The 17856-nt window shown below is 44.6% G+C and overlaps 1 protein-coding gene and 1 long non-coding RNA gene across 2 annotated transcripts; one reads left to right on the forward strand and one right to left on the reverse strand.

The window, feature by feature from the left end:
• Positions 1–8761: 8761 nt before the first annotated feature.
• LOC125739656 (uncharacterized) lies at positions 8762–11769 on the reverse strand. Its single transcript, XR_007397221.1, has 3 exons — positions 11644–11769; positions 10962–11158; positions 8762–10139 (listed from the first exon to the last, which is right to left on the reverse strand). It is a non-coding gene; the product is annotated as an uncharacterized LOC125739656 (long non-coding RNA).
• Positions 11039–17618, forward strand: LOC125739638 (cytochrome P450 7A1). Its single transcript, XM_049009957.1, has 6 exons — positions 11039–11176; positions 11675–11915; positions 13860–14458; positions 15185–15315; positions 15596–15774; positions 16529–17618. The coding sequence occupies exons 1-6, from the start codon at positions 11097–11099 to the stop codon at positions 16841–16843; spliced, it is 1545 nt and encodes a 514-aa protein (XP_048865914.1). The 5' UTR covers positions 11039–11096; the 3' UTR covers positions 16844–17618.
• The last annotated feature ends 238 nt before the right edge of the window (positions 17619–17856 follow it).

The following is a 17856-nucleotide window of genomic DNA, read 5'->3' on the forward strand; positions in this document are numbered from 1 at the left end:
GCTGCAGTAGGTGTGGTTTTGGACTGAGGCCAGACTGAGAAGAGCAGACTGAGCAAACACTGGAATTTGAGTGTATGACTGAAGTAATACAAAAGACAAACTATACACACACACAGTTTAGACTAGATAATCCGCCTGAAGTTAAGCAGGTTAAGGTCTGGCCAGTACTTGGATTGGAGACCAACTAGGAAAATGTGGTGGCTGCTGAAGAGATGTTAGTGTGGCCAACAAATTAGCCGATTCTGTGGTCTGTGTGGATCACAGTACAGTGATAGAGACACTGTGCTGTAAAAAGGGTCTGTCCTTTAAATTAGATGTAAAACTGAAGCTTTCATAAGTACTATCAATGTACTGGTGTGTTTTATATGTTGTTCAATGTAATATTGTAAGGCTGCAGGCCTTGCAGGCCCCGTCGGTCTGAGATCTGGCAAGCCTGCCATTTTCCACCCAGTGTCCTAAGGCAAAGGTCCACCAGCTCCGAGAAGACTGGACCCAAGTCACCTGATCGCTACATCAAAAGGGACACCTCACCCCCACTGGGTGGCCTGAACCCTGCAGCCAAATTCCAGCGACAAGGCCTGACTGGCTCAAGACACAGATACATCCTACACTCACTAACTCACACTAACACAGGAGGTATCACCACAGACTAACGTTAGGGACACATACACCCATGTTTGGTCTCGTTTGAATGGTCACAGTACGACGGGCACAATACTCTCCACCTTAACGCAGTATGTTCTCACATAAGAGAAATAATGAAAGTAAGACTAAACCCACCAAAGTGGAGGATCTTATCACCTGATGGAACAAAGGAATTCTCACGTTCCTCCTTAAGTGATTCCATTGGCTGAGCGTCTGAGAATTGATAAGATCAGCAGTTCTCCAGGACACACACACAAGAAACAAATGGTCCCTAAAATAATCAGGATGGGGTGCCAACCCACTGCAGGACACACTCACGCACACCTACAGACAGCTTGGTAACACAATTATCTTCAGCATGTTTTGGGTCTGTGGGGGGAAGCCAGAGTATCTGGAGGAAACCTCACGACGACAGGAAGAACATTCAGATACTCAGATACTCAAACCCTGGTTCCAAGGGTGTGAGGCAACAGTGCTCACCACTGCACAAACATGCCACCCCATTTTAGGCTATATTGACAGTATAGCCAATTCAGTTCAATTATATAAGTCTTGAGAATATATGGGGAAAATTAATTTAGAAAAAGTGGTTTTACTTATAATTGTGAAGAATTTCCAGAAGGGTGCAAAGCTCGGTATGTCTGTTTTGCCAGAGTTTACAGGCTGTAACTCTGGACGGGATCCTGCTCTCAGAATCCCAGCTCCCTGCCGGTTATTGGTGGACCCTTAAGTGGGATGTTTCTGAGGCCAAATACAGCAGAAAATCATACACTTACATATATAACATCATGTGCAATTGTATGTCATTCAAGATCATTGTGTGACATCGAAATTCCGATTAGCAATTTGAATTCAGCGCGGAAGTACTTTATGTTCACCTATTCTAAGTTTTTTGTTGGGTATTTTTTGATGGGTATTTTAGGTCACCCACTGTAATCTATGTGTTTATTACTGCCTGGAAGGGTAGCTAGCCAGTTGAAGGTGGAAAGTTGGAACTTAGAAGCCCATCAGAGGTGACTAGGTCAGCAGGTATTTGAACAGCCCTATTAAGTGAGACTTTGAATCTGAGGATGCATTTTTATCTGCTATAGTACACCTAAGGTATAACTAATGCATAGTTAGACTGTGCTGAAAGCCATTCATTGCCAATGGTAATTTAACAACCAAAGCATGGATGAATTTTAATCTTCACCCCCTGTAGTCAGTGATGGCCCAACCTTATTCAGGGGCCTAAGTAAAATGTGATTAATTTTATTGTCATTAAATCTCCCTTTCCTATCCAAGCACATGGGGTGCCCCCTGGTGGCCATTGGGTACTAAGCAGCCACTCAGGTTGCTTATGCCTCGGGCTGACCCGTGCCTGTAGCAGCACGAATAACCAGTGCCGCAATTTCTTTGTGTGGAGGAAGCCTTATGTTGACATCGCGTTAGTCAGTGGCTGCACCAGTTAAAGGACGTGGTGCAAGTGATGTGTGGCAAGTGTTTGGGAGCCCCCACCCCCCCCCCCCCCCCTTTAAGGGCCAGAGCTGTTTGCAATGTCCGAGAACTCCCTTACTGGAATGTGACAGTGATCAGTTACAGTTAGTTGCCAGTTCTGGGGCATCAAAACCCACTGATCAGTATGTTGTTGACATGCGCATTCTGCTGGATGTTTTTTTAATTTGCAGAAACATTTGCAAATGAACCAGATCCATGACCCTGAGAATCACACCTCTGGTGTATTATAATTGTCTCAAAACTTAAATCGAACCATAAACTCTTCCACAATGGCATACATTGTGGGACAGGTATTTTTTTGTCTGTTTCTGAAAAAAATTAATTGTGAGGACTGCAATAACATTTACTAATTACAAACAAACAGCAATGCACCCAGGCATGGCTCTGCGGGTTCGGACACTGTGACTGTAGCTAGAACAGTGCCGGCTGAAACCCACTGGCCAATAAGGTGATTTTGCCATTAGGTCGCAGTTGTACGTCACTTTGAATAAAGTCCTTAGCTGCAGAGTGTTACATGCAGGGCTCCATATGAAGCTCACCCACTCACTTGAAGTGCGTCATTTAGATGAGAGTCGAGTATAATTACTGAATACTATTTCAATGGCTAGCAAAAAAGTTGCATGTCGGATTACATTTTTACTCAACTGGTCTAGTTGGCTAGTGCCAAAAATTCTGAAGTCCCACTCAGTGCTTGAAGTGGGCTTGTACTCACCGGTACGCAATGCCAGCACCTCTCTGCTGTTCTCTTCAGAATGCCAACACCTCTCAATATCTGCTGGTACTGAATGACAAGGGGAGTGTCGGCACCTGGTACTGAATGACAATGGCAGTACTGGTACCTGGAACCAAATAACAAGGGCAGTACTGGCACCTGGTACTGAATGACAAGGGGAGTGTCGGCACCTGGTACTGAATGACAAGGGCAGTACTGGCAGCTGGTACTGAATGACAATGGCAGTACTGGTACCTGGAACCAAATAACAAGGGCAGTACTGGCACCTGGTACTGAATGACAAGGGGAGTGTCGGCACCTGGTACTGAATGACAAGGGGAGTACCGGCATCTGGTACTGAATGACAATGGCAGTACTGGTACCTGGAACCAAATAACAAGGGCAGTACTAGCACCTGGTACTGAATGACAAGGGGAGTGTCGGCACCTGGTACTGAATGACAAGGGCAGTACTGGCAGCTGGTACTGAATGACAATGGCAGTACCGGCACCTGGTACTGAATGACAAGGGGAGTACCGGCATCTGGTACTGAATGACAATGGCAGTACTGGTACCTGGAACCAAATAACAAGGGCAGTAGTGGCACCTGGTACTGAATGACAAGGGGAGTGTCGGCACCTGGTACTGAATGACAAGGGCAGTACTGGCAGCTGGTACTGAATGACAATGGCAGTACTGGCACCTGGTACTGAATGACAAGGGGAGTACCGGCACCTGGTACTGAATGACAATGGCAGTACTGGTACCTGGAACCAAATAACAAGGGCAGTACTGGCACCTGGTACTGAATGACAAGGGGAGTGTCGGCACCTGGTACTGAATGACAAGGGGAGTACCGGCATCTGGTACTGAATGACAATGGCAGTACTGGTACCTGGAACCAAATAACAAGGGCAGTACTGGCACCTGGTACTGAATGACAAGGGGAGTGTCGGCACCTGGTACTGAATGAAAATGGCAGTACTGGTACCTGGAACCAAATAACAAGGGCAGTACTGGCACCTGGTACTGAATGACAAGGGGAGTGTCGGCACCTGGTACTGAATGACAAGGGCAGTACTGGCAGCTGGTACTGAATGACAATGGCAGTACTGGTACCTGGAACCAAATAACAAGGGCAGTACTGGCACCTGGTACTGAATGACAAGGGGAGTGTCGGCACCTGGTACTGAATGACAAGGGGAGTACCGGCATCTGGTACTGAATGACAATGGCAGTACTGGTACCTGGAACCAAATAACAAGGGCAGTACTGGCACCTGGTACTGAATGACAAGGGGAGTGTCGGCACCTGGTACTGAATGACAAGGGCAGTACTGGCAGCTGGTACTGAATGACAATGGCAGTACCGGCACCTGGTACTGAATGACAAGGGGAGTACCGGCATCTGGTACTGAATGACAATGGCAGTACTGGTACCTGGAACCAAATAACAAGGGCAGTACTGGCACCTGGTACTGAATGACAAGGGGAGTGTCGGCACCTGGTACTGAATGACAAGGGCAGTACTGGCAGCTGGTACTGAATGACAATGGCAGTACTGGTACCTGGAACCAAATAACAAGGGCAGTACTGGCACCTGGTACTGAATGACAAGGGGAGTGTCGGCACCTGGTACTGAATGACAAGGGGAGTACCGGCATCTGGTACTGAATGACAATGGCAGTACTGGTACCTGGAACCAAATAACAAGGGCAGTACTGGCACCTGGTACTGAATGACAAGGGGAGTGTCGGCACCTGGTACTGAATGAAAATGGCAGTACTGGTACCTGGAACCAAATAACAAGGGCAGTACTGGCACCTGGTACTGAATGACAAGGGGAGTACCGGCACCTGGTACTGAATGACAATGGCAGTACTGGTAGCTGGAACCAAATAACAAGGGCAGTACTGGCACCTGGTACTGAATGACAAGGGGAGTGTCGGCACCTGGTACTGAATGACAATGGCGGTACTGGTACCTGGAACCAAATAACAAGGGCAGTACTGGCACCTGGTACTGAATGACAAGTGGAGTGTCGGCACCTGGTACTGAATGAAAAGGGCAGTACTGGCAGCTGGTACTGAACGACAATGGCAGTACCGGCACCTGGTACTGAATGACAAGGGGATTACCGGCATCTGGTACTGAATGACAATGGCAGTACTGGTACCTGGAACCAAATAACAAGGGCAGTACTGGCACCTGGTACTGAATGACAAGGGGAGTGTCGGCACCTGCTACTGAATGAAAATGGCTGTACTGGTACCTGGAACCAAATAACAAGGGGAGTACCGGCACCTGGTACTGAATGACAATGGCAGTACTGGTACCTGGAACCAAATAACAAGGGCAGTACTGGCACCTGGTACTGAATGACAAGGGGAGTGTCGGCACCTGGTACTGAATGACAATGGCAGTACTGGTACCTGGAACCAAATAACAAGGGCAGTACTGGCACCTGGTACTGAATGACAAGGGGAGTACTGGCACCTGGTACTGAATGACAATGGCAGTACTGGTACCTGGAACCAAATAACAAGGGGCAGTATTGGCACCTGGTACTGAATGACAAGGGGAGCACCGGCACCTGGTACTGAATGACAATGGCAGTACTGGTACCTGGAACCAAATAACAAGGGCAGTAGTGGCACCTGGTAATGAATGACAAGGGGAGCACCGGCACCTGGTACTGAATGACAATGGCAGTACTGGTACCTGGAACCAAATAACAAGGGCAGTAGTGGCACCTGGTAGTGAATGACAAGGGCAGTACCGGCACCTGGTACTGAATGACAATGGCAGTACTGGTACCTGGAACCAAATAACAAGGGCAGTAGTGGCACCTGGTAGTGAATGACAAGGGCAGTACCGGCACCTGGTACTAAATAACAAGGGGAGTATCGGCACATGTTACTGAATGGCAAGGGCAGTACTGGCACCTGGTACTGAATGACAATGGCAGTACTGGCAGCTGGTACTGAATGACAAGGGCAGTATTGGCACCTGGTACTGAATAACAAGGGAAGTATCGGCACCTGGTACTGAATGGCAAGGGCAGTACTGGCAGCTGGTACTGAATAACAACCACCTGAAGCTCCTGAATAAAACGCACCTCTTTTTCCCACTTTTTTTTCATCATTTTTATTCAGTGGTGGCCTATTGGTTAGGGAAGTGCACTTGTGATTGGAAGGTTGCTGATTTGATTCCCCGACCAGCAAGGTACCACTGAGGTACCCTGAGCAAAGTACTGCCTTCACGTCCTGTTCTGTGGGCACTAAACTATAGCTGTCCATTGCTATGTCACATATGGGTTACATGCAGATGACACATTTCATTGTTGTGCTATGGAGTGTCAACAATGACAATTAATCACTTTCACTAGGTTCTTCATATTCACTTAATTAGTGTGTATTTGAATTCCAGGTCAGATGAAATCAAAAAGACAACAGAGTCTGCAGCAGCAGGGTTGATACCTCTGCCACCCCTAATTATAGTGATATCAACTTGCCTGTTAATAATAAACAGATAACAGGAACAGTCCACAGCACCTTAAAATAAGGGGTGGTGTGTGTGATTGTGTGTTACGATTGGAAGGCTGCTGGTTTGAATCCCATATATGGAAGAGTGATCATATCACCGTTGAACACTTGAGCAGAGCCCTTATCCCCAAAACTGCCCCAGAGCTCCTGGAAAAATGGCAGACCCTGTGCTTGACTCACATAAGGCAGAAATATGGGCTATACGTGAAACATGAAATTCCCATGTATTTGTACAATCACCATTACGTGGAAGATGCTGCCATCTAGTGGTTAGTGTGGGGAGCTAGTAAATTTGGCCGTTTTGGGATCAATGGTAATCCGATGCTAACTTAAAAAAAAGTCTATCAGCTCATATAGCTTTTATGAAATATTTTCGCTTGACGGTTGAGAGTGCTATCACTGATTCCAGTGTGTTACAGAAATAGGTTGTAAGCTTTCAGCAACTCAGTTATTCAACTCATTACATAATGTTCATTTTTCAACTTAATTGTGTTACATTTACATTTACAGTATTTGGCAGACGCCCTTAGCCAGAGCGATAAGTGCTTTAAGACGCTGCGATGAATTTTTCCAATTCTAGCTCAATAAGGACCCAAGCTATGAATACCATCTATCCGAACACTGTTGAGAAAGTGCAACAATTTTTTTTTACACATACACACACACGGAAAAGAGCTGAGTAAGAATACAGAGTACTACTTCAGGTATTTCTGAAAAATGAAAGTTTTGAGTTGTCGCTTGAAGATAGCCAAGGTTTCTGCTGTTCGGACATCAAGGGAGAGTTCATTCCACCAACTAGGTGCCAGGAGATGTGTGTCGTCCTTGTGACTTGAGGGGTGGTGGGACCAGTCTAGCAGTGCTGGAGGATCGGAGAGATCGGGGCGCAGTACGGGGTGTGATGAGGTCTTTTAGATAGGATGGTGCCAGACCATTTTTGGCTTTGTATGTGTTCACTTCAGAGTATAGAATCTATACACGTTCACTGAGTGTTCATTCTGCACGTTGCAAATGCCTTACGGAAAGAATATTAACGACGCTGGTAAAAAAAATATTAATAAATAAGATACAAATCTTCATTCCATTAAATATCCCAAAGTTTATTTCCAGTGCTGAGGCCAGTAATTTAAATGTAAAACTAGTACAAAAATGAACAATAACGGGCTACATTTTTGAACGCCACCCCTGTTCATTTCATATCATGTTGTTAAAAATTAAGCTGAAATTATAGACCAGATCTGTGTAAACACTTTCCGGGATTCCCCTTCCGTAAATTCTGCCGACCGGGGATCCCCTCGGTCAATTTAGTGTGATCGCTGGTAATCGAAAACTCAGAAGAACAAAAGCGGATCGACAGTTTTTATTATTCGGGCAACACGGGCAGGTGCTTTGGATTTTCCCTTCACCACAGTTTGCACCTTATTTAGCAAACCTATTTCTTTTTCCATGTGTTAGCATCCCCGGGGGGGGGCAACTGACCCTGGACCCCTACAGTTTTGCTTTCTCCCTACTTGGGGGTTTTTGGTTCCTCTCCTCTTTTGTCATATGGATTTCTTTCTTTAATTTCTCTTTCATTTTCCCTGTTTTGTATTGTTCTCTCTTAATGATGTTGTAATGTGTCACAACACACCCACGTAAACCGCCTTGGGGCGACTCTGGTAAAGGCACCATATGAAAATAAATTGAGTTGAAATAATGATCTCGTGTTTCTTTATCATTAATGAATCGTGACAAATCTTTTACCTTAAGTAACTACTATATTTGTTCATTATTTGTACTTCGTGTGTTGTACTTCTGTCTGTGTGTGTGTGTGTGTATGTGTGCGTGTGTGTGTGTCTATATATATATATGCCCCCTCAAGTACCGATTTTTTATGGGTCAAGAAATGCTTCGTACTCATTCATTGCATCTGTCCATTTCTCCTTTTCTGACCATTTCCCCTTGGCATGCGTTAGGGAATCACCGTCTTCTAGCTACTGAATAGTCTGTTTATCCCTCTTTCAAGCCAGTGTCCTGTAGCGTTGTGCAGCTGGCTATGTAAGCAGACTTTTTAGCGACATTATGAATAATGTCTCTCTTCTCTAGCAAAGCATTTTTAAAGGGCTCCCTGTGTCCTAGATAACCCAAACTCCCCTTTTGTTCGAAGCCCACGTTTAGTAAGAGAGCACAAAGACGCGTCCCAATTCCTTTGTGAAGATAAGTTTACAATTACATGACAGAATGTTTTTTAAAGGCATGTGAACCACAGTGAACTCCGGCTTCTCTGCTGCAATGCATTATGGGTGCAAAGTAGCCCCAGTCGAAAAATCCGAAGCTATTAAAACCTGTGTCTAAAAATAAACGCAGATCAATTCACTGAATATCTCATTTATTCTTTAAGAATGCTTTAGATGCCAGACATGTTCTAGACTTTTGAAAGAACATTGGCTGTTTTACATAGAATATTGTAAGGAAACTTCTCGCCAGTTGTGTAACAAAAGAAAGTTCTAACGCAATGGTTAGACTGTGTATACAATCACCCAAAGCAAGTAAGAAGTGTCCCAATGTCACCACAAACTGCCTATGCAGTTTTGCAAGTATGCGACAGAGCATCGTTACAAATAAGATGTAAAGACGACTAAAGACAGAGAGATTCTGCAAAATATGGACACCAGTATGTGGACATCACTATTAATTGCTTAATTAAGGCAAACCCATTGGTGACACTGGTGTATCATTAAGCGCACAATAAAGCAATTTGCTGCAACAAATATTAGCAAGCAGAACGAGTTGTTGTACAGAATAGGTCAGTGACCTTCCCACTTGGCACTGCCACAGGGCACCATCTGTCAGTTTGCCACATTTCTGCCATGCTAGCGGTGCCCTGGTCAATTGCAAATTAAGTGACTGAGAAGGTCAAAACATCTGGGAGCAAGTTCAGTGGTAGGAGACACAAGCTCACAGAAAGGGACCTGATCACCCAACATCAATACAAGCTCGCAGAAACCTGAATGGCATTAAATCCCATTCCAGCATCTAATGGGAAGCCTTCCCAAAAGAATACAGGCTACTATAGTGACAATGGGCCAATCAACCTCATATTAACACAACTGGTTTCAGAATATGGTGTTGGGCAACACTGTGTCCACATACTTCTGACCATATAGTGTATATTGATAGTGAACTTTCATGGTCCACAAGCATGCATAGTAATTGCTTTCTTTGCAATTGAGACGCTTCTTTTAAGTTATCCCATCTTGCCCTCCTTTGAGAGTGAAGCCTGGGGTCTGAGCACAGGGCACAGGCTAGCCATTTATTGGGCATCCTTGGAGCATTTTGGTGGGTTAAGGGCCTTGTTCAAGAGCCCAGTAGAGGTGTAACAATTTTGGCAAGGATAGGAATCAAACCATCTCTGTCTCTGGATTGCAGAGACATACCCAAACACCAGTCCCACTGTGCCACACACTGGCAATAATTTTTAGCTGTGAAGTGTGCGTCCTGTGATGGCTTGGCAGCCCGTCCAGCGTGTCCCCCTGCCTCGTGCCCTGTGATGGACTGGCATCCCGTCCAGGGTGTCCCCCTGCCTCGTGCCCTATGATGGACTGGCATCCCGTCCAGGGTCGTACCCCTGCCTCGTGCCCTATGATGGACTGGCATCCCGTCCAGGGTCGTACCCTGCGATGGACTGGCATCCCGCCCAGGGTGTCCCCCTGCCTCGTGCCCTGTGATGGACTGGCATCCCGTCCAGGGTGTCCCCCTGCATTACTGTAAGATAATTTTCTAGCGTCAGCAATGAATCCATCTTAATTAGGCAATCTGGCATGATTAATAGGGCCATCCATATACCTTTTGCCATATACTCTATATGTGAATTTGACAGATTAATCTATAATTAAAATCTATATTTCCCCGTTATTAGAATTTCACTCCTCTCTAATTTTAAGGATTTGCATCACCATACTTTCATATTCGTTTTCAAATATATTTCAAGTCATTAATGGTCCTTTGATTTCATAGGGACCTCAGTCTTTTCTCTAGTTTGTGACGGTTACAACATATATTAACTTATAATACTAATATACAGCTACAGAAAAAAATTAAGAGACCACAGCACAAATATTTGTTTTCTCAATTTATGGGTGTCCGTCAGTGAATAACATACTTTTTTTTGTCAACTTCAGCCAGATTGTCTGTTTCTCATTAATAAAGAGCTTCCTTGTTGCTTTATGCGACTTCGCTCAGTCCCGCTTCTAGCAACCTGATGCGAACTGTCCTAGCGGTGCACCTCACCCCTGCACTTAATGTTTCCCATTCCTTTTACTCCTTTTAACTGTCACTTGATGTCACCCTACGACTCATGAGAATCTATCAGATAATTTAACGTCAGCTCTGGCATTAGAAAGTCGCTTCTGCATTTTGGTTTCTGTTCGTATGAAATGTCTCCTGCTTCACCTCATTCTTGCGTTCTGCAGTTTTAGAAATTTAGAACTTGGAAGCAACCAGCTGCTCATCGTAGCCTTCTGCAAGTAAAACCAGTATTAAACCAGGATTTTAAAAACACAGATTTGTTGAAAAATATACAGTTACCCGAATGAGTCTTTCTTCAGCTTTCATACTCCTACTTCTTTCCTGAGACCACCTCTGCCATTAGCTGGGAGGAGCGAAGCCCGCTAGGTTCAGTCAGATCCCTGCGATGGTGAACCGAGAAAGAAACACTTCACCATGGCCGCCTTAAGCATCCACATCTTCATACTCTTTTTGTGCATCTTGTTGGTTTTGAAGCTCTGTGGATTCAGGAAAAGGTGAGTGCTTATTGTAATGCATTTGGACGGCAAGCATTCATAGCACGTTGATGTGTTTGTCGTAGTTTAATTAAAGATTTAAAATGCCGAGTTGCTTCAGCGACGCGTACAGCGCTCGGCTCACCGTACGTATGTGTTCTTGTTTCGGAAAACTTTAGATACAGCTGATTATTATTAATTAATATAATGATACAATCATCTTCAGACCGCATCTCCCGATGGGAGTCGCGATGTTATTTTTAGTATTGTTGTTGTAGCGACTAATAATAATAATAATAATAATTATAAATTATTATAATAATATACTGATGCCATCGGATGTACATCGTACCCAGCAGACACAGTGCTAGACAGAAACGATCCTAAATAATCTGAATTATTCGTAAGTATTTACTCAGATTCATGTACTTTCATTTTCTTATATTATAGACAGTTATATACAATGTAACTACTGGTAGAGAGTTTACCTGCTTGACATAAATGTCTTCATCCCCACAGGCAACAGGATGAACCTCCGCTAATGAACGGCTGGATCCCCTTTCTTGGCGTTGCGCTGGAATACGGGAAAAACCCCCTGGAATTTTTGAGGTCGATCCAGAGGGAATACGGAGACATTTTCACTTGTAAAATAGCCGGGAAATACTTCACCTTTGTGACGGATCCTTTCTCCTATAGCGCGGTGTTTCGCCAGGGAAGGAATCTTGACTTCCAAAAGTTTGCAATGGGATTCTCCCAGAAGGTAAAGTTCACGCGCTGCAGTCCCTCTCCACTCCCATCAACTCGCACATAAATCAGTTTAATTAGTCGCGAAAGACTCGTACAAAAAATAACTCATAAAAGTGTGCTAGAACGTGTTTATAATTCGATTATAATTGCCTTAATTATAATGCTTCACAATGTCTTCTTTTTGAGTTGCTCTCTTCAATGGTTTGCCTTGGTAACAAGGTTCAGTAGAAAACAACGCAGGCTTTTTTTTTCTTCGCTTCCACTTTCTTCACGGACAGGATACATGGACAATCCTAGGAAGTGCTGTGAAATCTGTGGTTTTTAAGCTGTCTGTGTAGTTAGTAGTCACAGTCCTCAAATATTAGAGTTAACTTAACCGTAACATGTTTGAAATCCGTCATTAAGGGAACGTTAAGTCTGTCTGTAACGTAGACGCGGATCGTGCGGCGGGGAAGAATTCGGTTGACTTGTCGTTCGTTTTAAGTCTTCCGTTTTATCCAGATTGAAACTGTAAGTACTGTTAAGCCCAAAATTACTCATACCCATGCCAAATAATGATCTATAATGAATTTCTATTTGTTTCAATAGGTGTCTTCTGGCTCGAAATGGCATACACATCTGATAAAAGATAGTAAAAGATATAAATAAAAATAAAAAACAGCTATATGGATGTTTATGAAAATGCCATGTCCAAAATTGTACATACCTTTCTCAATGATCAATGGCAAAGGGTTTATTTTGTCATTGCAGCAATCAAACGGTTCTTATAATTGCTAACAAGCATTTTGTATGTCTCCAATGGGATTTTGGACTTTTTTGCAAAGATCTCCAGGTCCTTGAGGTTGGAAGGCTTCCTTGCCATCACTCTAGACTTCAGTTCCCTCCACATATTCTCGATAGAATTCAGGTCCAAACCCTTGCTGGACTACTCCAAAATGTTAATATTATGTTCTGTTAACCATTTCTTGACCAATTTGGCTGTATGTTTTGGATCATTGTCTTGTTGGAAGATCCAATGCTGCCTGAGGCAAAATTTTCCTGCCGACTGTCTGATGTTTTCCTCCAGAATCTTAATGTAGTCCTCTTTCTTCATGATGCCATTTACTCTGACAAAGTTGCCTGGGCCATTGGCTGAAAACCAATCATGTAGCATCTTTCGTCACATACTTACAGTATGTCATTTACTGCCAGATGAAACTATACTAGGCAAATTATAATTCATTAAATACATCAAAATTCGGCATGGGTATAAATAATTTTGTGCTTAACGGTATGTCTCTGGTGACAGCCTTTGGTATATTCTTTGGCTTGGTATTGCGAATATCAGGTCAGGCATTAGGCCGCAGGGAGGTGGATGCCGGGTGAGAGTGACATGCTGAAGTAAGGCCTAAAAAGTACAAAAGAAAAATTGTTTGTGAGGTTTTCTTTCATGCCACGTGAGTTTTTCAAGTTATTCAACTTCCCACACAAAATCCAGCCTTACTGGAAATGTTAAGTAAGATGTAATTGTTCACATTTAATTAGGAGACACTTTTATTAAAAACCGCAGACAAGGGAGGATCAAAGACTTGCTTCAGACATTCCTACCCCCCCCTCAACAAACATCACCACCCAGTTCCACTTTTGAACCATGCAGACAATGTCACTCTACATGTTTTTTTTTTTTTTTTGGGAGGGGGGGTGTTGGGGTAGGCTGGCAGTTTGCTTAGTCGCTCAGATGGTGCTCTGGGTCTAAATCGCCTAATGGGTTGCCTGAAATTACCTGAAGCAATTGGGGTTAAGGGCCTTGCTCGAGAGCCCAAGAGATGAATCACTCTGGGATTCAAACCAATAACCTTCTGATCACCCTGACCCACAGAGCCACACACCAGCTGCAGTTACTATGTGTGGCATTTCCAGAATCCCCCCAGTTACATCTTTCATCCGCTGATAGCCACTAATGCTTGTTGCCCCTCAGGTGTTCGGCCATGCCGACTTCAACGCCCCCATGTACAGTGGGAGCTACAGGGACATCCACCCCATTTTCCGACAAACGCTGCAAGGGCCTGTCCTCCAGCAGCTCATCTCCACCATGATGGAGAACATCCAGATGGTGATTCGCAGGGACGACAGCTTCAACTGGGTCACCGAGGGCCTGCAACGCTTCGTGGACCGGATCATGTTCGAGGCTGGGTACCTGACTCTCTTCGGCAAAGAGGATGAGGCGTTGGTGACTGGCGGCGGTGGCTGTGGCGCCCCCCAGTGGCTGTCCATGAGACAGGCCATGGAGGACTTCCATGCCTTTGACAAGGCCTTGCCCGAGATGGTGGCCGGACTCCCCATACACTTACACTTGAAGGCTTTTCGAGCCCGCGAGGCACTGGCCCAGAAGCTCCACCACCGACATCTGAAGAGGAACAAGTGCTTATCGGCTCTCATCGAGAGGAGGATTCAGGCTTTTGATAAAATGGAGGAGCTCGACGAGAATGGCAAAGCCAAGACACACTTATGCATCCTGTGGGCTTCCCAAGCCAACACCTTACCTGCAACCTTCTGGAGCCTGTACTACATGCTAAGGTAGCCACATATCATTGGATAAATCTGATTGGATGAATTTAACTGGATAAACTTGATTGTATGTTTGTTTCAGTGACAGAAAGAGTTTTTTCTCTAGTAAATACAGATGATCGGTTTATTTTATAGGGGTTGTATTTGTTTTGATCCCCTTTATCCAGAATGACTTGATGACATGATTTAACATTTGCTCCATTGTCCTTGGGACCCCGGCCAGGATAAACGGAGAGCTGTTTTAGCATGCGAGGGTCCAAGTGTATAAGTGTCATTTTTCTTTTGAAATGTGTATATGAAGCCACTCATTGAAGTTAAATTAATCTCTTCATGATTAGTGAACCCGGGTTCGAGTCTCCGCCTGGGTCACATGTGTGTGGAGTTTGCATGTTCTCCCCATGTCGTTGTGGGGTTTCCTCCGGGTACTTCGGTTTCCCCCCACAGTCCAAAAACATGCTGAGGCTAATTGGACTTGCTAAATTGACCCTTTTTGTGTGAGTGAATGTTGTGTGAGTGTGCCCTGCCATGGGCTGGCCCCCCATCCTGGGTTGTTCCCTGCCTCATGCCCATTGCTTCCGGGATAGGCTCCGGACCCCCCGCGACCCAGTAGGATAAGCAGTTTGGAAAATGAATGGAAGGATGGATGGTTAGTGAAGACTAGTTGAGTTAATATATCTTATGTAACATGTTTATGTTTAGGTTCAGGACTATGAACCCTCTCTGCATTTACTCCAGGTCTCCAGATGCCATGAGGGCTGCTCAGGCTGAGGTGGACCGAGTGTTGAGGGAGTCCGGCCACACGCCAGAACACCTGGACAAACCGGTGGTCCTTTCTAAAGACCAGCTAGACAGCATGTCTGTGCTGGGTAAGTAAGTTCATGCAGCGGTGATCAGGGGGCCGACTGTTGGCCACTATCATCACTACACAACATTCCAGATTTAGGAGATGCTGAAGCAGCATGTTCTGCTAACCAGCTAGCTAGCTACGATCTTCTGACTGTACTCGCTGGCTATTTATTTTGTTTTTGAAACATCTGAGTAGGGGGCAGTTTAGCTGGTTCATTGTGGTGGCAGCATACACACCTCACGGGGGCACATTGTCATTATATAGCCCCTTCATTTAGTCCTATTTCTCACTCCATCCAGGGAGCATCATAGAGGAAGCCCTCCGGCTCTCAAGTGCTTCCATAATGATCCGCGTCGCCAACGAGAACTTCACCTTGACGCTTGATTCCAGCAAGATGGTTGCCATCCGCAAAGGGGACCACATTGCCATGTTCCCACAGATGATGCACATGGACCCAGAGATCTACGAGAATCCCACGGTACATCCCACTTGTTCATGTCTCAGACCTCTTTCTCATTTGATAATTAGCTCATTATCATGTTGCATAATTAGTGTGATCATACTGAGTTTAGCACATGTTACGAGTCAAACGTGCACTACGTGGACAAACGTATTGAGACACTCCCACCTTTGCCTTAAGTCAGTTTGTGAAATTTTTTCCTGCTAGAGACACAGTCTGTCCATAGTCAGTTGAAAGTGGCATTATTGCAAAGTGGAAGCATGTAGCAACAACTGAAGCTCTGCCACAAAGTGACAGACCATTTAACGTAATAGAGTAGGGTAGTCAAATTCTGAGGTGCATTGTGTGTAAAATTTGCCAATGCTCTGTTGACTCAATAACTGCAGAGTGCATCACTAAGCGCAATGTGAAACGTCAGCAGAGGTGGCAATTTCAGGTCCAGAAAGTAAAAATCCAGACCATGATTTACTGTCAACCAACCAGATTAGTACTCTGTGACTGTGACTCTTTATGCTCGACTGGTTGGTTGAAAGTAAATCACGGTCTGGATTTTTACTTTCTGGACCTGAACTTGCTACCTCTGAACATCAGATAGAGTGGTGTAAAGCACTGCACCACTTGTCTCTTAAGCAATGGAAATGTGTTCTGTGGAGTGACAAATCACGCTTCCCTGTCAGGCCGTCTGATGGAAGAAGCAGGGTTTCTCTTAGATACAGTAACAGATCTATAATGTGTTTGTGCCCTGAATATGATGGTTGGCTGCCTCCTGTAGGAATTCAAGTTCGACAGATTCCTGGATGAGAATGGGCAGAGGAAGACAGATTTCTACAAGAACGGGAGGAAGCTGCGGCATTTCCTCCTGCCCTTTGGGTCCGGGGTCAGTGAGTGCCCCGGTCGCTTCTTTGCCGTAAATGAGATCAAGCAGTTTCTCACGTTGACTCTCTGCTACTATGACATGGAGCTACAAGACCCTACAATGCCTCCTTTGACCACAGACTGCACCAGGGCAGGTCTGGGCATCTTGCCACCCAAGCAAGATATTTCCCTTAGATACAGACTCAGACGATGGGTCCCGACACATCTGTAAGCTCCACGTTAGCTGGTGCACTTATATCATCAACTGGTGAAGCCTTGCTAACTCGTAATCGCTAACACATTCAACTAAAATTTACATTTTGAACACCATAATGTGACTTAGCAACTGTGAATTGGAATTTCAGGTAGAGGTGTGGGATTATGTAAATGTATTTTTTGGGATAGTCATTTTTGGACGCCTGGATTACTTTGCAACCTGTGAAGTCTCTTGATGAGCCTCTGAGTCTGATCATTTCCCAGCAAAACAAGAGTGCATTTGCAGGAAAAATACTGAGGTGTTGTGCTACTGAAGTGACTCTTCATAAGAAGTGGCTGATTATATACTGGGGATCCATACAGGGGCGGGGCAACATTGGAACTCACCACAGCTGACAGCTGATTGGCCCTCAGAATGCCATCTCCCCTGTCAATCATCGATTGAAAACATATCATTGGCTAATGATAGCCTGTCTTTGAACGTCCCTATAGTAGCATTGGAGCACGATGGGAAAACAGACAGCTACTTTGAGAGCGTGCTACACCATTTCCCCATTTTTATTGTTTGAATGTGTTTTAAGACGTTTTTACCATGTCTGAAAGTGATGGGGGAGACAACCTAATAAAATGTATAATAGGATGCTATTGTGCTTTCCGTTCCTTAGGGTACGGTATATTAAGCTTAAATTTTTAAGCAGTGGCATCTGATTTATCTCTGTGCCCAACAGGCTTTGATATTAGTCATGTAAAGAACAATGCAGTTTGTTAATAAATTTGTTCCTTGACTGGAATCATTCTTGCACCTTTATTGCGAGATCGAAGTGAAAGTTGGTGACAACAACAGTAATAATAATAATGTTGAGGCATCATTTCAAATATTGTCAGCACTTTAATGCACGTGAGGACAACACAATTAACTTAATTAACATCAGAATCAATGCGTGGAAGTTAGTACACACATAGTAAATCATTTCCTTTAGTTGATGTATTTTCAAAATAATATAAAGCAAGAGTCAACAATGGGGGGGG

Source organism: Brienomyrus brachyistius, chromosome 4 (genome assembly GCF_023856365.1).
Source record: "Brienomyrus brachyistius isolate T26 chromosome 4, BBRACH_0.4, whole genome shotgun sequence".
Lineage (NCBI taxonomy): Eukaryota > Metazoa > Chordata > Actinopteri > Osteoglossiformes > Mormyridae > Brienomyrus > Brienomyrus brachyistius.